This window comes from Callithrix jacchus, chromosome 5 (assembly GCF_049354715.1).
Source record: "Callithrix jacchus isolate 240 chromosome 5, calJac240_pri, whole genome shotgun sequence".
NCBI classification, from domain to species: Eukaryota; Metazoa; Chordata; class Mammalia; order Primates; family Cebidae; genus Callithrix; species Callithrix jacchus.
The window spans coordinates 108,434,643-108,455,949 of record NC_133506.1 but is presented as its reverse complement, the minus strand read 5'-3'; the positions used below and the strand labels follow the sequence as shown (position 1 = coordinate 108,455,949).

The following is a 21,307-nucleotide window of genomic DNA, read 5'->3' as shown; positions in this document are numbered from 1 at the left end:
AGACCCATGGGACCTTGTTGCCAACTAGTTTCATTTGATTGATTGATTGATTGATTGATTGATTGAGATGGGAGTCTCGCTCTGTTCCCAGGCTGGAGTACAGTGGCACCATCTCAGCTCACTGAAACCTCCACATCCCGGGTTCAAGCAATTCTCCTGCCTCAGACTCCCAAGTAGCTGGACTTACAGGTGTGTACCACAATGCCCAGCTAATCTTTGTGTTTTTAGTAGACACGAGGTTTCACAGTGTTGGCCAGGCTGTTTCTCAAACTCCTGACCTCAAGTGATCTGCCCACCTTGGCCTCCCGAAGTGCTGGGATTACAGATGTGAGCCACCAGGCCCATGGCCGGGCATGGTGGCTCACGCATGTAATACAAGCACTTCGGGAGGCCAAGACGGGCGGATCACCTGAGGTCAGGAGTTCAAGAGCCACCAGGCCCAGCCTAGCTTCATTTTAAACTTCCAAATTACAGAGCTTCTAACCTGGAAGACGTTTCCAGGGACTTTGCAGTCTACCTCCCTGCTTCCCGTTATCAAAATACCCCAACCAAAGCAACTTGCTGTCATTGCTTAAAAATCCCCACAACATCCCTAGCCCAAGGATGGCAGATAGCCATTCCATCAATTACTGATGACTAGCTGGGAATGCTGTGCTCTGTGTTGATGGGGATCTGAGGCTCGGTGTTGACTCAGCAGGAAAGAGCACAGTGATTAATCAGTAGTGTTTGCTGTGGGTTTGGGGGGGAAGTGTCAGTACACAGTCCCTATATTTGTCATTTCTACTCTGGCATCTCCCTTGACTAAAAGCTCCCAGAAAGCAGAGGCTGAGTTTTACTTAGCTCTGTGTCCCATATGGTACGAGACACACCACCTAGCCCAGAGTAGGAATCTAGGAAATATGTGTTCTTGCAATCCTTACATTTTGCAAGTTCTCCTTGGGATCTAGCTAAAATGTCTCTTGCTGCAGTAGAAGCCTGTTCTTTGAGAATGTACTGAGGGATCCAGCCAAGTTTCCCGTTGTTCGTGCACAGCCCCAGCCACTGATCCTCTTCCCTACCTCCCTGCGCTCTGAGACAAGACAGATCCTCACCGGGGAGGCGGAGTCGGTGGAGCCAGAGGGTAGGGCCGGTCAAACATGTGCATGTGGTAGGCTGGTGGTGAGTACACAGGCGGGGGCTCTTCATCTGAGCTGTCGGGTTCCAAAGTCCTCTCCAAGATCTAAATCAGAGGCAACAGAGAAAGACTTATTAATCATCCCTCCTTGAATTTAAATACCATTTAGACAAAACCAAGTGTGGGAGGGCGGGTGTATAATAAGGGAGCTCCGTGTTGCTGATAGGGGTGTAAATCGATAAAATCAACCACCTTAGAAAGGTGCCTTTTTGAAAAAGTTAAACACACAGCTACTCTGACCCTCCAGTTCTAGCACAGTCCACAGACATCAAAGTGTTTGTCCCCAAAAGAGTGTTCACAGCAGCATTCTCCCTCCACGCGCAGTTCAAATGCAGGCAGTCAAACATACAGTGCTCAGGGTCAGAGCGGCGTGCCCTCGACGGGGCGGCTAAGGGTGGGAACGGACACCAGGGCACTCCAGGTTCTCAGGATGATGGTTCTTGAGCTGATGCTGATAATATGATCTATTCACACTGTGAAACTCCACCGAGCCGCATGCCTGTGACTCATGTGCTCCTCGACCCACGCTCTTCTTTGATAGCATCATTCATACCCTCTCTCAAAGAACCTCCACATCTCTGATCTCATCTTAACCTCAGACAACCTGGAGCAGTAGGATATGGCTCATTATCCCATCTTACACAGAAGGAAACTGAGGCCAAGGCTAAGCGACATGGCAAATCCACAAGTGTTTTAGAACTGAGTCTTCAACTTGGACCACAAGGATCTTTCTTTTTTGTTTGCTTGTTTTTTTTTTTAAGACAGAGTCTTGCTCCGTCACCCAGGCTGGAGTGCAGTGATGTGATCTTGGCTCACTGAAACCTCCGCCTTCCAGGTTCAAGCGATTCTCCTGCCTCAGCCTCCCGAGCAGCTGGGACTACCAGTGCCTGCCACCATGCCAGGCTAATTTTTGTACTTTTAGTAGAGATGAGGTTTCACCATGTTAGTCAGGCTGGTCTCAAACTCCTGACCTCAGGCGATCCACCTGCCTCGGCCTCCCGAAGTGCTGGGATTACAGGCATGAGTCCCAGCTACACCATGCCCAGCCCAAGAGTCTTTCCTTCAGGTGCACTGGCTGCACACTCAGGTTGGACTCTCAGGACAGAGAGTAGCAAGGGGTGTACCCGGGATGCCTGCTCTCCTTCCCAAGCTCTTGTCTTTATCCAAGAGCCAAGAAGAAGGACAGGGAGAGGCTAACAGCTAGGCAAAGTCTGGGGTTCCTGCTCCACTGACCGACCTAGACTCTTCCCCAGAGACCCAGAGAGAAGTCTGGGACAGTAGACGGGACCCCTGACTGGGAGATTCCTCACCACACAGCCCAGCCTGGCCTACACCTTCGGCTCCTACTCACTCCCCTCACAGCTCTGTTCCCATCTCCTCCAAGATCAAAGAACATGGGAGGAGCTCAGAGGTTGTGAAGGTGCCCCAGAGTCCCCAGACCTCAAGTGAGTTTGCAAAAGTCATCATCATAACTCTGCCTGTATAAGCCTGGGCTGGGCCAGGCTGCATTGGCACATCTCTGCTCTGAGACCAGCCATGCCCAGCACACAGCCTCCCAGGGGCATCTGGTGGGTAGGGAGGTGAGCCTGTGCATGTGATCACACATACACACACACACAAACACACACACGCACACACACACAAACACACACATGCACACACACATGCACATGTGCACACGCACATACACACATGCACGACACACATACACACATACATGCACACACATGCACATGCACATGCACACACACATACACACATGCACACACATGTACTCTGCAGTGCTCTGCACACACACAGCTAGCTCAACCCAAGGAGGCCTCCAGCCCTGGAATGCACTGACGTTCTTTCCTTTGAGGCGGAAAGTATTTAAACAGATGCTTTCGCAGGAAAAGAAGAATGCAGCGCTTGGCAGGCCACTGCTCTGCTTACCCCAAATTTCCACAAGAAAGGAAAAAAGAGAGAGAATGCTGTAAGTGCACTGCTCCTGCTCCCTGGCACAGGACAGTGGCTCAGCGAGTCCCTGGTGTACTTAGAGAACTTGCTGCTGCTGTCCCCCAGCCCAGGTGCCCCGCTTCCCAGACCATCTGCTCTGAGGGACAGGACTCTGGGCTGTGGCCTTAAGGCCAGAAGTGGCAGGTCTCGGTGGCTGGCCTGGACTGTTTCCACTGACCTGGGTCTGGGTGCGGTGGGTGAGGAGGGGAGGAGAGCTCAGTAGAAACTGTCCCCTGAGGGAAGCTGCTTGGGACTTCCTCTGACCATGGCCAGCAGCTGTCAGCCCACCAGACTCAAAGGTGATCAGGCCTCCCCAGCCACACCAGGAGGCCCCCTCCCACTCCTCTGCACAGCCTCCCAGGGCAGCAAGACCAGACGTGCATCAGAGCCTCCTGGAGAGGACTTGGGAAACAGAGGAGGCAGGCGGCCAGCCAGGCAAGCTCCAGAATGCAGGGCCCTGAGTCCCAAGAATAGCCCCAGCAGCGCTGCTGGCCTCCCTGGCCTTTCCCCTCATCCTCACCAGCCACAAAGAGGTTGTTCTTCTGGCTCTAAAGGTGCTGAAGTTTTGGGCTCTGTGGCCCCCTGGCTTAACTTTGTGGGTGATGGATGCCTGCCAGGTGCTCCAGGGAGCAGGGTCTGGGCCATTTATCTGACAGGAGATATTTCTCCATGGCAAGGATACCCCTTGGGCCAGCCCACCATCTATCAGCCCCCAGAAAGGGGGCTTTTTCCAGTCAGCAGTTATTGTCATCCCAGCTGCGGCTCATAAATTTTCTGAAGCACTTTCCGCTGGCTCAGGAGCTGCCTGCCTATGGGCCCAGGCAGAGTTCCAAAGGTAGGGGGTTGGGGAGACTGCCGAGGGAGGGAAGGGTTACCGGGCGGGGGCTCAATTTGGAAAGCAAGATTCTTAGAGAAACAGAAGCGCACACAGCAAGGGCCTGCCTAGGGAGTGGTGACGCCTCACAGAGGTTCACAGGGCTGTGGGGGCCGTGGACAAAGGAGGAAATATTACCCTCCCTGCCAGACTGTCAGGGCAAGTCAGACTGCAGAAAGGGTCAGAGCTGGCAGGGAGCTTTCTTTCCAGGTCACACTTAATGCATGTACAGTTGACCCTCGAATCACGTGAGTTTGAACTGCACGAGTCCACTTACAGGCAGATTTTCTTCCACATCCACCAACCCTGAGACAGCAAGACCAACCTCTCTTCTCCCTCCTCCTCCTCAGCCTACTCGGTGTGAGACCATGAGGATGAAGCCCTTTACCATGATCTACTTCCACTTGATGAATAGAAAACGTATTTTCTCTTGCTTATGATTTTCTTAACATTTTCTTCTCTCTACCTTACTTTAGTGTAGAAATACAGTATACGCTACATACAGCATACGAAATATATACTAATCAACTGTTTTTAATTTAATTTTTTTTTCAAGTCGGGGTTTCACCATGTTGGTCAGGCTGGTCTTGAAATCCCAACCTCAGGTGATCCGCCCGCCTTGGCCTCCAAAGTGCTTGGATTACAGGCGTGGGCCACCACGCCAGGCCTAATCAACTGTTTTTAACAGTAAGACTGAAGGTCAACAACAGGCTATTAGTAGTCAATTTCTGGGAGAAACAAAAGTTATATTCAAAAGTGGATTTTTGACTGCATGGGGGAATTCACTGCCCCAAGCCCTGCATTGTTCAATGGTCAACTCTATCTGCAAACACACACACACACACACACACACACACACACACACACTCTCTATCTCTCTCTCTCTCTCTCTCCTTCTTTCTACAAAAAGCATCCGTATTTTCCAATACTCCTTCCACCACCTACTCCAAGTAGGTCAAAGGAGTGGCCTCCCAAGGAGACAGAAAATAGAAAACTGCACAAAGACAGCAGCAACATGTATTCATTCAACAAACACTCCCCAGTGCTTGCTATGTGCCTGGATTGTCCTGGGTGCTGCAGGTGACCAGGGATAAGCCAGATGTCTTTGCCAAGAGAGCTTCTCCACCCCAGGAGAAGTCTCAGCAGCATCCAGTAAGGAGGAAAAGCAAGGAGACTTCGTCCTGCAGGATGACTGATAGAGAACAGGGAACGAGGGTAATAATAACACCTTGTCGCAAAGTTTGTGAGGCTTAGAATAGATGACATATCGGGCCAGGCGCGGTGGCTCATGCCTGTAATCTGAGCACTTTGGGAGGTCAAGGCAGGTGGATCACCTGAGGTCAGGAATTTGAGACCAGCCTGACCAACATGGTGAAACCCTGTCTCTACCAAAAACTACAAAAATTAGCTGAGCATGATGGCATGTGCCCTGTAATCCCAGCTACTCAGGAGGCTGAGGCAGGAGAATCACTTGAACCCAGGAGACGAAGGTTGCAGTGAGCTGAGATATAGTGCCATTGTACTCCAGCCTGAGGAAGACTCTGTCTCAAAAAAAAAAGAAGAAGAAGAAGAATAAAAAGAGATGACACTTAGGACGATGATGCCTGTCACAGGTCAGGACTCAATATAAGAGTGGAGTTAAATCCCTCCTGCTGGGTCCTGGGCTTATCCATGGTGCATGTCCCAGATGGCCCTGTGGACAGCAACCTTCTCATTATCCGCCTCTGCATGCCTCAGCCTTCTGCACCAAGCACCTCAGGCTCTGCTGCGACTGGGGGACCAGACGTCCACTGAACCCTTGGGTGGGACTGGGAAGGACTCTCCACCTCCAGCAGGTGGGTACTGATGCAATAGGCAGGTCCCCTGTCTCCAGCCACTTCCCTGGGCTATGGCTTGGCTATGGCTCACTACCGCCTCCATCAGGCCGCAGTGAGAGGGATTTAACTGGCAAGTCTGATTCCTCACTCCCTTTCGGTGGCCAAGCTCCCAGGATACAGCCACACTTTTTCTCAGCGTCAGACTTTGTCAAGCTCATTGGTCTCCTCTCACTCTAGAACCCTGAAGATGGTCCTGCAGCCAGTTCCCCAGCCAGTCAGGCGCGATTTCACCTCCCAGCTTTTTCAGGAGCTGTTCCCTTTCCGTGCACACCCTTCCCCCGGCTTCGCTCTTCCTTTGGGTCTCAGCTTAGAGTCTCGGCTTAGCTTCCTCTGGGAAGCCGCCCCTTTCTGCTGCTTCCACGTCACCATGGAGCACTTATCACTCCGGCCGTCAGTACCACTCGTGCGCTTCTAGTCCATACTGGACTGTGAGCTCCAGGAGGGCGGAAACTTGATCTGATTTGGCCACACTAGCGGACTCCAGGCCTGGAAGTGGAGTTTAGTACGTTTGGGTGGGGTCTGGGTACCTGCATTTTTAACAAGCACCTTGATTCTGATGCCTCCTGACTCGGGGTCTAGTGCCACGCCTCGCACACCATGGAGTGGGTGCTCAGTGTTTGCTGAATGACTGCATGATTTCTGCCCATAAAATAAGGTCACTGACGGATGGTCGGTGAACCTTTTTCCTAGGGGAAGTAAGGCTGCTTGCCAATCAGAAACCAGACAGCGGAGTAACCCAGGCCCTCTTAGAGGCTCCACCGGTGGTTGGAGCAGGTGGTGAATTACCCGGGCCGCGCCCCTACCTCCGGAGGGATGCTGTCCTCGGAGTCGGAGCTATCCTCATAGACGCCGCTGCCCCCGCCCTCCAGGTTCATCTGCAGCAGCTGGTCGATGGTGGCGTCCACCGCGCCACTGTTGGCGCGCAGCACGCATTCAATGATGTCGTAATCCATGTTGGGGAACATGGTCTTGAAGTCATCCATGGCCTGGTTGAACTCCAGGCGGCGCACCTGGCGGGCCGGCCGGCTGTTGTTGAGCTCCTGGGGGGCGGCCGCGCCTCCCCCTCCCCCGCCCCCGCGCGCCCCCGCGGTACCGCCACCGCCACTGCCGCTGCTGCTCCGACGGAACAGGCTGGTCATTTTGCGGAGCCGCTTGGGGAAAATGTTTCTAGCCGGCCGCAAAGCCCCTTCCCCAGGGTCTTTCCGCCGTCAGCGTTTGCTTGCTCCGAGGGCTTGAGCAGCTCACTCCTGCGCCTCCTCCGCCCTGGGCGGCCAGGCAGGAAGGGGCTGCCGAGGGCCCCGGGTCAGGAGACTATGGGTGCGGGTCCAGGCGGCCCTCGGAGAGCGGTCCACGCGGGGCAGTGGCATGCGGCCCGGGCCGTGCTGGGGCTGGACGGCTGGTCATCCACACCCCCGGGGCATCCTGGCACCGGCTCCACGGATGGTCCCACCTGAAACCAAGGGAGATAGTCAGGGCCAAGGCTAACAAACATGAGCTCAGGGTGGCAGCCAAGGGCCATTAAGAAATGAGGGCAAGGAAGCGCGTCCCCTACCACGCACAGGGGAGACCTCCTTCTCCCTCCTGCTTTCTCCCCAGCTGCAGTAAGAAACTCCCACAGTTCTTTACTAGCACAGGACAGCTACCAGTTAGCAAGTGCTTCCTCAGTGCCGGGTGCCAGCCTAAGTGCTCTATGTGGGCCAACTCATGACAATACTATGATGTAGGTACTAGTATTCCCATGTTGCAGATGGGAAAACTGAGGCATAGATGCTGAGTTGGTGGAGGAGCCAGAATTTGAACCTGGGACATACAGCCTCCGAGCCACTGGTCTTTACCATTACGTGTAGTGCCAAGGACCCCTGAAGACCTGATTGAGGAAGGAGGGGCTGTTTAAAGACATCCTGCCTCTCTGATCTCTAGTCCCTATTCTCCTCATTTGCCCACCTCAGTGCCCCAACATCGAGGTCCCACCACCAGGGCAGGCATCTCAGGCAGAGTTCCAAGGAACCCCAGGGACAGCAGAGATGAGAAACGGGACTTGCCAGTATCACCGGGAGCTTCCAGCCCGAGAGAGGAAACAGAGTTCCATCCTGGCAGAGCCTCCGGGGCATAGGGGAGGCCCAGTTCCCACTCTTGGAAAACTCATGTCAGGCCCTAAAACTCAGTCCACTCCTCTGACCAGCCCAGCAGAGAGAAGCAGAGACGCAGGGCCATTGTCAATCCCTAAACTTCATTATCTGTACCCCGGTGTCAGGCTGACATGTTTTATATCACAGACACGTTTGTTCTTATGGAACACTCAGTGTTCTTACGTAGTTTTAAAAATCCTAGAAGTTTTTTCTCAAAGTTGTCTTGAGAAACCATATACACCCTAACTTCTGTTCTTATCTCCATCAAGCCCAGTTCCCCTGCCCCAGCCAGTGTGTCCCTCAGCCCCCAGGGCCAGCACAGTGTCCTGACAACATGTATGGGTAGAACTGAAGATCAAGCATAATGAGGAGCCTAAATCTGCCACAGAAAATCGCCCAGCCCACTCAAAACCAGGCATGTCAATCACTGCCAAGGTTGCATTTCCGTTAGCACAGACCACTGAGAATGGAATGTGCCTAAAAGCCAACTTCTGACTTTCTCATGCTTATTCCAGACCTTAGAGTAATTTTGTTAATTGTAAAAAAAGTGGCAGCTTTATATTTTATTTTATTTTATTATTTTTTTGAGATGGAGTCTCACTCCTCTTGCGCAGGCTGGAGTGCAATGGTGCGATCTCAGATCACTGCAGCCTCCATCTTCTGGGTTCAAGTGATTCTCCTGCAGCCTCCTGAGTAGCTAGGATTACAGGCGCCTGCCACCACGCCCGGCCAATTTTTGTATTTTTAGTAAAGACAGGGTTTTGCCATGTTGGCCATGCTGGTCTCAAACTCCTGACCTCAGGTGATCCACCCGCCTTGGCCTCCCAAGTGCTGGGATTACAGGCATGTACCACCACCCTCGGCTTTTTTTTTTTTTTTTTTTTTTTGACAGAGTCTTACTCTGTTGCCCAGGCTGGAGCAGTGGTGTGATCTCAGCTCACTGTAACCTTCACCTCCCAGGTTTGAGGGATTCTCCTGCCTCAGACTCCCAGGTAGCTTCCACCCCCAGGAGAAGAAGAAGGAAGATGGCAGAGCCTATGTTTTACCCATTAGCAGCCCTCTGGACAGCTCCCTCGGGCTCTGGGCCTCTCTGAGTGTTGAGAAGCCCAGAAGCCCTCCCGCACTCCTGCTGCCCACACCAGTTCAGATGGGGCTGCAGTTCCTTCTCTACACTCCCAGCTGTGGGGCCTCAGACGCATCTCCTATCTTCTCCACGGCCCCATACCCTCATCTGGATGTGCCCCTTAGGGGGTTTCAAAGGGAATGAAATAAGATCATTCTCGGCACAATGCCTAGACCCCAGGAGGCTGGGGTCAGCCAGGAGTAGTGGGTAAACTGGTCAATCTGCCCTCGCAGGGGAATGGGGTAGGGAGATTCTAGGGGAGTCTTCCCCAGCACCTGATGTCAATCCCTGGAACTCCTTCTGCCCTCTGGAAGGAAATATTGATCCTCACAGCCCCAGGGGGAGGCCGGGCTGATCTGGGCAACTGGAGACACAGCAGCTCAAGAAGCTGCTTCCATGTAGCCCAGGTGCAAAGCCTTGAAAACATCCTTGAGGGGGCAACGAAATGGAATGGGCTGACAACTCCAGCGCAGCCCCACCGCCCGCCTCACATTACAGGTAAAGAGCCAGAGACCCAAATCTAAGAGGGAGTTGCCTGAGGACACACAGAGTAAAGGCAAAGTCTAGACTTTTCTCTCTTTTTTGAGACAGAGTCTCACTCTGTCACCAGGCTGGAGTACAATGGCGCCATCCTGGCTCACTGCAACCTCTACCTCCCGGGTTCAAGCGATTCTCCTACCTCAGCCCCCCGAGTAGCTGGGACTACAGGCACGCACCACCACGCCCAGCTAATTTTTGTATTTTTAGTAGAGACAGGGGTTTCATCACGTTGGCCAGGATGGTCTTGATCTCCTGACCTTGTGACCCGCCTGCCTCGGCCTCCCAAAGTGCTGGGATTACAGGGGTGAGCCACCGCGCCCAGCCAAGTCTAGACTTTTCTATCAAAGGGTGGTTCTGTGGATGAAGAGTGCTCAGGAACAGTAATGGGAAACATTTTGATTTACAGCAGTACCACTTCCACAGGACTCTATAAGGTCTCAGAGACTCGCAGGGGGACTATAGAGGCCCCCAATTCTCATAGCACTGTCCCTCTCTCCCCCTGACTAAACTCAGAGTCCGAGGCCATGGCTGCAGCGTGCCTGGGAGCAGGGTCAGAGTTGTCCATGCCAGGCTGCCTTTTGCAACTAACACTGCTCAAATGAAAAGCAGTTTAAATTATGTGAAAGGATTAAGGCAAGCAGGAGACAGGTTTACAAGCTTGTGCCAGGTGCTTTCACATTTAATCTTTATTACAACTCCATGAGATAGGTGTTACTGTCTCCATTTCATAGCTGTGAGAACCAGTTCAGAGAGGTTAGGTCAATTGCCCAAAGTCACACAGCCAGTATGTAGAGAGGCCAGAATTAGGAACCCACTTCCTAAGAGAAAAAAAAAAAAAATGCCAAGTAAGGCTCACAGGGCTACAAGCCAAGGAGTATGAGAAATTCAGCCATGTGTGCCCCAGGCTCAGGAGACTGGCCACAGCCTGGAGGACATTTCAGCAGAGGAAACATGACCCAGACAGCGTGGTAGCAAGGTTTCTTGGCTCTGCTCCCAAGCTGGCTCTGTGACCTTGGAGAGACAGTACCACCTCTCAGAACCCCAGCTGCTGAGCACTGGCAGGGAAACAGAGGGAGATAAGCCCTGACTGGCTTCTAAAAAAGGAAGCCAACAGCCCACTGGCCTCATCAGACCTCTTGGAGGCTGACTCCAAGGCTCCCTTAAACTCATGGTTGTGGGTGACCTGGGGACCGAGAAGCAGAAACCCCACACCGGTCCTCCTCCAGGTCCCAGGGAGCCAGGATCAGAGCGACCCTCCACCTCCCCAGTGAAGGAATCCAGACCTGGCAGGGGCGGCAAACAGCCAACCTCCTCTCCTAGCATGAGCACAAAGCCAAGGCCTGAGTCACTCCCGGCTTGGCCCAGGGAGGTGGGCAAGCTGCCCCAGTGCAGTTCATCTGGCCTTGGCCAAGGTCATCCCAGCCAGCCTCCTGCCGGCTGCATCAGGCCCAGCGAGGGTCTGCCTGGGGGCTGTGAGGGCCCGAGAGCCAGAGTCCTGGGTGCACTTTCTGACCCTAGTAAGGCTGTGCAGCTTGGGGAAATGGTTTCATTTGTCTGAACCTCAGCTTCCTCATTTGGAGACATGAGGATAGTACCTCCTTGGAAGGAGTATTAACAGAATGTCCACAGGTACCGGGAGCATAATAAGCACCCAATGAGACAGGCTGCTGTGGCCTGGGGCACAGGCCTAGGACCTTTTCCCGGGCTAGACTCACTCCCTGAGCAATCTCATCCAGCCTGAATACCATCTGCATACTGATCACTGGCTCTCATGTGCTCTGACCTCTCCCGCGGGCACTCCCCTCAACTCCACACACACACAGCCTCTCTGCTGCCTCCACTTGGACATCCAACAACAGCTCCAGCAACATGGATCCATCCCACCTGTGACTCCCTCCAACCCCAGCCTGCTCCTCCCCTGCCTTCTCCATCTCTGTTAATGGCAACTCCCCCTGGCTCCGGCCAAAGCCTTTGGAGTCATCTTGGAGTGCTCTCATTCTCTTACACTTTATGTCCAATTCACGGCAAAGCCTGTCTTCCCTGTCTTCCAAATGAGTTCTGAATCTGGCCAGTCCTTACCACCTCCACGGCTACCACGCCCTCCCTAGCTCCCTGCCTCCCACTTGCCTGCCTTGTGACCCCTTATTACAGGGATCATGTTCTTCCTCTGCTCCACACCTCCCAATGGCTCCTATGTCCCCAGAATACCCAGAGCTTACTGTGGTTAACCCACATGGTCCTGCCCGTGACACCTTTTGACCTTGCTGTCAAATGTGCATGCACACACACAGACAGCCTCACTCTCTGCGGCCACCTGGATCCTTGCTAGTTGATCAACGAGCCAAGCACGCTCCCACCCAGGGGCCTCTGAACTTCCTTCTTCCACCACCTGCTATGTACTTCGCCCACGTCTGCATGACTCCCTCCCTTCCTTCTGGTCCCTACTCAACCAGCACCTTGAGTGGGGACCAGCGAGGCAGGCCCATCCCCCAACGTCCCAGTGTCCTAACCCTTTAGGCTTCCCGGTCCTCCTCATGAAACAGACCACCTCGGACATTATATATTTGTCACTGACATCTTCTCCACTAGAATGTAAGCTCCATAAAGGCAGAGGCTTTGCCATACTCACTGTGGAATCCCCAGCGCCTGAATCGGTGCCTGCCATGGTCAACAGATATTGATTAGGTGAATGAGTAAGGAAGGGAAGGTAAGATGGAGGAGTGCAATAATTACGGGTTTCCCTCCCTTCCCTTCCTCCTGGCACTCACAGCAATGATGGGAGAGGGCTTTTCAGCTTCCAAAGCCCTCTCTACCCCACACATTCATTTCCTCCTCATCAACAAACCTGGAAGATATAGAGGGTCATGTGCTATTATCTCACTCCACAGACAAGAGGGTCGAGGCCCAGGCAGCCCAGTGACGTGGACACAAGGCTGATGGCAAGCTGCCCCTTTCCAAGCCAGTGCCAGCTCCACAGGGCAGGAGGAAGACCCCCTCCTAGATCCAACTTGATCTTCCATTCTGCCCCCCAGGAGGACCAGGGCCCAACCCTGAAAAGTGGGAGTTAGAACAGGAAGCCACAGGTCCCAAACGCCAGCATCTTCCTGCGTCCTACCCAGAGGTCACGCTTCAGGAAAGAGGTGGGACTCCTCAGACCAGCTCTGTCTCTGCACACCCCAGTCTCCGTCCTCTGAAAACCTCCAAGGAGCAGACCTTACATCTGTGGTCTATCTGTGCTGTGATGTCTACCTGCAGAGGGATTTGCTTCTTGCCTAAGATCTGGGTCCAGCCCAGTGGCACTGCCAAGCCAGGCCACTAGGTGGTATCCCAGGGCTCAGGCCTGAGCAGCTCTCAGGAAAAGGGCCAGAGTGGCTTTTCTCCCAGAACCCAAGAATGTGCCCCGCCCCCACCCTTGGATTGATTAAAAGGGAGAACCACCCAATTGCCCCAGGGGTCTTAGTACCCCAGACCTGCAGAGTTGTAAAATCGTTTAGTCCTAGGCGGGAGATCTGTGGCACATGTGCCACCACCTTCTAGCCCTCGTCCTTGGCAGACATCACTAATCTATCCGGGTATTACTGTCCTATAGTACCCACACAACCTCAGGACCCTCTGCCACACAGCCTCTGCGCAAGCCACGACCAAGTGATTAGAGCTGGCATGCAAGACAACCCGCTTGCCTGTGCTCTCATTCCCCGTATGGGGCGACGGGGCCCAGGCTCACTCTGTCTCATTAGGAATCCAGGCTGCAAAAGCCAGTGGGGCCAGAATGAGGTCATATGACTCTGGGAGGCTTGTGTAACCGTGGTTGAGTCCTGCGGAAACCTCAAGTGGGTAATGGCAGAGGCTGCCGGGCTAGGGCAGCTGCATCCTCAGCCAATTGTCACCTCCGAAGGGGTGGGGTGCAGGGAAATCTGCCTGAGCTTCTTGGCTTCAGTACTGAAGAGGCCCCAAAAGGGGGAGAAAGGAAGGGGAGAGGAGAGCAAGAGACAGATAGAGGCTCTCCCGGTGTGTGTGTGTGTGTGTGTCAGGCAGCCCTGACAGAGACGCCTTGTCCTCCTGCCCCTGCACAGGCTTGTTTTCTTCCCAAGCTATTAATGTCACTGCAGCTCCAAAAGCCGGGTGACCTTTAAATGCTGAGCCTCCTGCTCCTGCCCAAGGCACAGAAAAGGCTTAATGGAAACTCAACCCAAATGGCCACAGCTGCTGAGGCTGCAACAAAGCCAGCCTCATTCCTGAGGCCCCCAGAGTTGCTGGGCAGCCACACCTGTGCCCACCCCGGGGCAGTCAGGAAGGGCAAGGAGGACCCTCGGGCATAGCCATTGGAGAAAAGACGCCACTGGATCTGTGTGACTTTGGGTACTTCTCTGGACCACTCATCTCTTCTACATCTGTAAAACATGAGGATCTTATAAAAGGACTCCTAAAGTTCTTTGCCAGGAAGAAGGCCCACTGCCACCCAGAGAAGCAGGACATCTGGTTTCCATGCCCATTCGGCAGGGCTGCTGGCAGGGGTGAGGCCAGGGGCAGCCCCTGCCTTCCCAAGGCTCCCACATGTGCTGTGCAGGCTGGGCATGGCATGACACCTGTGCCACCCCCACCTGTATCACTTAGCTCTGTAAGGCTGGGGCATTCCTTTAAAAATTGTTTTTCATCTTTAAAAATCAGAAGAAAGGCCAGGCTTGGTGGCTCATGCTTGTAATCTCAGTACTTTGGGAGGCCAGGGCAGGTGGATCATCTGAGGTCAGGAGTTTGAGACCAGCCTGGCCAACATGGTGAAACCCCATCTCTACTAAAAATTAAAAAATTAGCCAGGTGGGGTGGTGCATGCCTGTAGTCAAAGCTACTTGGGAGGTTGAGGCAGGAGAATCACTTGAACCGGGAGGTGGAGGTTGCAGTGAGCTGAGATCACGCCACTGCACTCCAGCCTGGGTGACAGAGCAAGACTCTATCTCCAAAAAAAAAAAAAAACCACAAAAAAATTAGATTAAAAAAGACCTTTTATTTTCTAATTTTTCTCTCTCCTGCCTCAAGACTTGTGGCCAGGTCTGTAGCCAGTGGGAGATATAAGGCAGGGATGAAGACAAGCTGTTTCAGAGGAGGTGAGCAAGGTCCCTCCCCCAGAGACAAATTGGCCCCAGAGCCTCAGCTCTAAGGACATCATTCATCTTTGCTCCTGAGGCCCAAATATTTGTGTAGACCACAAAAGGCTCCATCAAGAAGCCAACTCTGCCTTCCAGGGAAAAAGATCCAAGGTGAGGCTCCTCAGCAGAGAAACATGCCATTTGTTTGGTTCCTCTAGCAATACAATGGTCATGATGAGAATAGATAACACTGATTGCCTTCTTCCTTACTCCTCATAGTGCCTTATTGCATGTTAACTCTGCATCCTCTCTACAGATCTATGAGGTACATATTACTACTGCGATTTCCACCTTATAGTAGAAAAACAAGGCATAGAAGAGTTGAGTAACTTGTTCAAGGTCACACAGCTAAGTGGCCACGCTGAAATTTGAACCCAGAAGATCTGATTCTAGAGTTAACACTATATCCATCAGGCTGACCACCATGCCATATTCCCTAGAGCCAAGCACAGGGCCGGGCCCACAGCAAGAAACTCAGTAACTGGGAGTTAAATTGAATTCTAAAGTGCAGAGCTGCCCCTGGAGAGGCTGGGGGTGCCTGGGTGCCGCTGGAGGCATAAAGGATGGTGCTTATGTCCAGGAAGCAAGAGAGAAGACAAAACTCCAGCAGTTTCTCCACAAAACCCTTTCCCACCCTACTGAAGTTGTCAAGTTGCCTGAGCAACCAACTGTTTTCCACCACAACCTGGGCTGTCTGGGGACTATTTCCACAACAATCCCTCTCTCCATAAACAAAAGCCTGGACCAGCTCAGCCAAGACATTTGACTCAGGTGCCTGGGAGGAGATCAAACCTCAGTGGATGAAGGGGGTTACTATCCCTGCTGCCCCTCCCCTGCCAGGTGCCATAGCTCTAGGGGACGCCACTGGGCTGGCAGGAACATGCACGTTCATGCTAGCAAGTCAAAGGGCCCAGTCTGGAGGAAGAAGGCCACTGGTAGCTCAGGTACAGGGCCAAGGAAGCTGGGCTGGCTCCAGGCATGAGCTCATCTGGCCTAGGCCCAGCTTCTTGGGAAAAGGGGTCAGCTGTCCCTCCCCGGGCCTCTCCTATGGGCAGTCAGGCTGAAGGCTCCCCCACAGGCTGAGTTCTGAAGTCTAGACAGCAGCAGGAGACACCTCTGGGCCCCTGGGACAGGCAGCAATCAATGCCCCTCAATTTAGCATCTGAACAGGCCCAGGTAATCCAGGCCAAGGAACCCATGATTAGAAAGGAGTGCTCAGAATGGGCAGAGGAGGGTCCTGCAAGCAGAACTCCCAACCCCTGCCCCTACCCTCCACACTAAGGCACACTTTGCACCCACCGACTGATTCAGGAATTCTACTTCTATGAAATTTACCTACAGTGATATATTTGCAACTGTGTCACATATGTGCATAAGGATATTCCTTGTAATCATGTAACAGCAGAAGACTGGACACACTCTACAAGTCTACCCCTAGAGGGCTGGTGAAATTATGATACATTATCCTCCTCCTCCTCTCTCTATATAATGCTATTCAATAACAAAAATGAGGCATTTCAATATGTCTCTTTAGCCCAAGACCTAAGGGAACAATGCAAGGTACAAAACAGTGAGTACAGTCACTCTACTATAGTGCATTATGCTGTGTGTGTGTGTGTGTGTGTGTGTGTGTGTGTGTGTGTGTACTCTGAAAGGATTCACAAGAAACTGATAATATAGGTTTCCTCTGGGGAGAACTGGGTCATAAGAGATAATCAGGGAAACTTTTCCACGGTAGATTCTTGTATACCTTTAAAATTTTGATTGACATTCATTAATTAAAAAATAAAATATGCAATAAATAAATAAAATAAAGTATGCAAATAATCCATTATCATTGGATTACTAAGAATACCAAAGTAATAGCATTGCCAGTGATTTTTATGTCTTTTGCTTTTTTTTTTTGAGATGGAGCCTCATTCCGTTGCCCAGGCTGGAGTGCAGTGGTGCAATCTCAGCTCACTGCAACCTCTGCCTCCGGGGTTCAAGTGATTCTCCTGCCTCAGCCTCTGGAGGAGCTGAGACTACAGGCGCGTGCCACCATGCCAAATAATTTTTTGTATTTATTTTTTTACTCTGTCGCCAGGCTCCAGGCTGGAGTGCAGTGGTGTGATTTCAGCTCACCGCCACCTCTGCCTCCCAGGTTCAAGCAATTCTCCTGCCTCAGCCTCCCAAGAAGCTGGGACTACAGGCATGCACCACCATGCCCAGCTAATTTTTGTATTTTAGTGGAGATGGGGTTTCACTATGTTGGCCAGGATGCTCTCAATCTCTTGACCTTGTGATCCACCCGCCTCAGCCTCCCAAAGTGCTGGGATTACAGGCATGAGCCACTGCACCTGGCCATGTCTTTTGCATATTATATTATCCACAATGAACATGAATTACTTTTTAATAATAATTATAGCAAGTATCTATGAGCACTTGCTAGATGCATGCATTTTCTATACACTTGGCATGCATTATCTCATCAAATCCCCACAGTAAAGCAATGAATACATCCATTTCACAGAAAAGAAAAGTAAGGCTCAGAGAGATTAAATAACTTACACAGAGTCACACAGTCAGTGGCAGAGCCAGAACTGGAATCCAAGCAGTCTAGCTCTAGAGTCTGTGATCTTCTTAACCTCCAACTTACAGTGTCTCTAAAGAAAAGTTTTTCTAGACTGTCTTTACTTTTGAATTAAAACAAAATTTTTAAAAACCTGAATTATGGCCAGGCACAGTGGCTCATGCTTATGATCCCAGCACTTTGGGAGGCTGAGGTGAGTGAATCACAAACAAGACCAGGAGTTTGAGACCAGCCTGGCCAATATGGTAAAACCCTGTCTCTACTAAAAAATACAAAAAAATTAGCTGGGTGTGGGGGACAGGCACCTGCAAACCCAGCTACTCAGGAGGCTGAAGCTGGAGAATCACTTGAACCTGGGAGGTGGAAATTGCTTGAACTCAGGAGACGGACGTTGCAGTGAGCCGAGATAGTACTACTGCACTCCAGCCCAGCAATAGTATAAGACTCCATCTCAAACAAAACAAAACTGAATTATGGTAGGAAAAAAACCTTAAGAAAGCAAACCCCAGAGCCTCCAGGTCTTTAAAACCTTTTCAGTCCTAAGAATCCCAACCCAATCCTTCCTGCTGCGATCATTTAGGCAGGCTTCCTCCAGTCACTGCAGCCCCATGGTGCACCCTCTAACCTTGGTCAGGGACCCACCTGCCTTCTGCTGGGGATGCAAGGAAGGAATGAGACCTAGTGGGCAAGGTGCTGGCTAACGGCATAGCTGTTTCAGAGGTAGAACCACGGTGTGGAGGGCCCAGTGGGGCACAGCAGGACCAGGGGTCTGTCCAGGAAGCTCCTGGTGGAGGGGAAACCACAAGCTGACATTTAGTGGTGCTGGGTCTGAGGTAGGAAGCCATGGAGCAGAGTGGTCAGGAGTGGGACTTTCGCCTGAGTGGTCAGGAGTTGGGCAGCCCTCTGCTTACCTCCTGATCCTGCAGCCTACTGGGCAAGAAGGATTGCTCTGAGCAACTTTCCTTATCTGCAATATGGGGTACCTATGCCTTCTCAGATGGCTCCTGCAGGGGACTTACTGTGGTGGGCATGCACAGCACCCCACAAGGGATGCAGTCAGTCAAGGTCAGCTGTTAGTAAGACTGCCAGGCCCATTCACACCCCCAGGCCACACAGTTCCAACAGGCTGAGTCTAGAGTCTGGCCCAGGCATCTGGCCTGGAGATATGACCTTGAACCAGCCCTGGAGGGAGTGAATGTTAAGCACCAAGGCCTCCCCTCAGGGCTTCCAGGACCTCAGGCTAGGAGAGCTTAGGGACTCGGAGGGAGGAGCGGGAGCTGGACCAGCAACCCTCTGCCCATTCCTGCCCTCCAGCTAAGCTTCCAAGGGGAGAAGTGGCTGGAGTAATGTAGTGTGCCCTCCTACCCAGGAGAAGGAGGTGGCTAAAGGGGCCTGCCCCCTCCCTGGGCAGCAGGAGCACAGGCAGAGTGGCCCTCTCAGAAATGCCTTCTCTGGCAGCTGAGGAATGCAGGCCAGGGCAGAGGAACAGAGGCTGGGAGGGAGGGGTGGCTGGTCCAGTGCTGAGCTTCAAAAGAGCAGGCAGCAGCTGCGGCTGGGAGGCCGCCCGCCTCAGGCAGCCGGGACACCATCAGATATTCCACCCAGAGTGAGCAGGGCCCCTCCCAGACAGCAGATGAGAGAGTTTAGAGCCACTCACTGCTGGGCCAGCTGCAGCCCCCCAACCACAGACTGCTCCCTCCACCCGGCCCTGGCTCGGCCTGTATAGCAGCAGAGTTTCCCTTGCACAGCCAGGGGACGCCCAGAGGCCAGCTGCCTGGGTCCCCTCCCCTGCTCATCCCCATTCCCACATGCCCACACATATACTCTGGAGCCACCATGGTTAGGGAGGCAGGAGAAACCTCATGTTCTCACTTCCAGATGGTGCATGTCGCCAAAGGTCACAGAGCCCAGCAGTGACAGCACTGGGATTCGAACCCAGATCGAGAGACTCCTGGCCAGTGCTCTCTCCTTGCATGGGCACACACAGCCGCGCATGCCAGCACACAGTTCGCATGCCAGCACACATTTCACACGCCTGCCTGTGCCAACAGGCTCCCACTCACTGCCACACACACCAGCTCACTCAAGCCCATTCACTCGAACAGTGCCACATGCTCCCCCTGGGCCCTGGAAGCCATAGGACACAGACGCTGCCTTAGGATGTTTTTCAAACATCCCATGCAGCCCAGGCACTCAATGTACTGCTCCTCTCTTCACCAGCTCTGAAGCTATGTTTCTAAAATTATAGTCACTCTTCTATACACACTTGACAGCGCACACTGACAGCACCCTCAGCCCTCCCACAGCCCATCCTGCAAGCCACCCCCTTCATTAGGCTGATAGCAGGGCCAGATGAGGCCCTGGGATCCCTCTCTTCCCCCATCTGCACCCAGAATGGGTTTTACAGCATTGGTAAGGTCAGGCTGACCTGACCTGCAGCATAACTGCCCAGAACCAGGACGTGGCACACCCTGGCCAAGACACCAGCTTCCTGGTTGCCTGCAGGCCCAGCTCCTAGAAGGAGGTGCAGAGAAGGACCTTAGGCCAGCTGGGGCTGGTAGTTTTGGCCTCAAATCTAACAATCAGGGGAAGGGGACAGGAGCTCTTAGGGTTCCCATAACCAGCCTCCTTTGCCTCCCAAGGCCCTCAATCTCTATTTCTAGAAAATGGAGAGAAACAGTCCCTGTTTGGTCCGATCTCCAGAATCTTCCAGGGATGTAGATGGGGGCTGAGGGAGTGGGTCAGGACCAGAGAAAGGCACGGCTGTTCTAGGTACAAACCAGGATGAGTCCTCTCCAGAAACAACCTGCTACATCCTAGTCCCCTGGGATGGAAGGGTCTGTACACTTTCTTTTTTTTCTCTTTTTTTTTTTTTTCTTTGAGACGGAGTTTCACTCTTGTTACCCAGGCTGGAGTGCAATGGTGCAACCTCGGCTCACTGCAACCTCTGCCTCCTGGGTTCAGGCAATTCTCCTGCCTCAGCCTCCTGAGTAGCTGGGATTACAGGCACGCGCCACCATGCCCAGCTAATTTTGTGTATTTTTAGTAGAAACAGGGTTTCACCATGTTGACCAGGATGGTCTCAATCTCTTGACCTCGTGATCCACCCGCCTCAGCCTCCCAAAGTGCTGGGATTATAGGCGTGAGCCACCGCGCCCGGCCAAGGGTCTATACACTTTCTTGAGCTACAGAACCAGAACCCCTTTCCTCAAATGAAACCCTTAGCAGAAGTCCATTATGTAAAGTCATTAAGCAGAAACCTGCCCTCATCCACCCCCAGCAATTATGCATAATCAGAAGCTGCCATTTACCAAGTGCTAGGCAAAGTCCTTCTCACGCATCACATCGTTTCATCTTCATGACGACGTAGTACTGTAGGTTATAACCTTTCACCATCATCATGGCCATTTCATAGATAGATACACCAAGTCATCTGTGACCTAGAGGTTGTCCAGGATTGTGCCACATTGAAATTGCATATACATGTTAAGTCTCCTGACACACCAGTTACTTGCAATGCATTTTAAAGCCTGAGTTTAATCCCTCATGCTCTCATCTCTCAAGCTGTTTGCATCTCTGCCTATTCCGCTCACTGCTACTGATGAGGCTTCAGGAAATGCAGGGAGCTTTTCCATCAGTCTGAGAAGCAAGTGCTCTTTGCACTATAGCAGTGTGTCTCAGAGGGTGCTCAGACTCCCCTGAGGTGTTTGCTAAGAACCTGTATTCTCTACCCCACTATTAAATCAGAATCTCTGAGGGCATGGCCTGGGGATTTGCTTTCTAACAAGCTCCCTGGGTCACTGTGATGCACAGTGAAGTGTGAGGACCACTGTCTTACAAGGTGATGCAGCTCAGAGGCCTGGATGCTGGTTTTGGCCC

At 52.5% G+C, this 21,307-nt stretch overlaps 1 protein-coding gene across 8 annotated transcripts in view; it reads right to left on the bottom strand.

Moving 5' to 3' along the window:
- Positions 1 to 21,307, bottom strand: part of CUEDC1 (CUE domain containing 1) — a 95,998-nt gene that overhangs the window by 22,414 nt on the left and 52,277 nt on the right. For all 8 annotated transcript variants that reach the window (XM_054256237.2, XM_078374111.1, XM_078374107.1 and 5 more), the window contains 2 exons: positions 6,724 to 7,370; positions 1,092 to 1,219 (listed from right to left, as the gene is read on the bottom strand). In XM_054256237.2, the coding sequence (XP_054112212.2) occupies positions 1,092 to 1,219; positions 6,724 to 7,059 (464 nt within the window). In that variant the 5' untranslated portion in view covers positions 7,060 to 7,370. The remainder of the gene's footprint in view (positions 1 to 1,091; positions 1,220 to 6,723; positions 7,371 to 21,307) is intronic.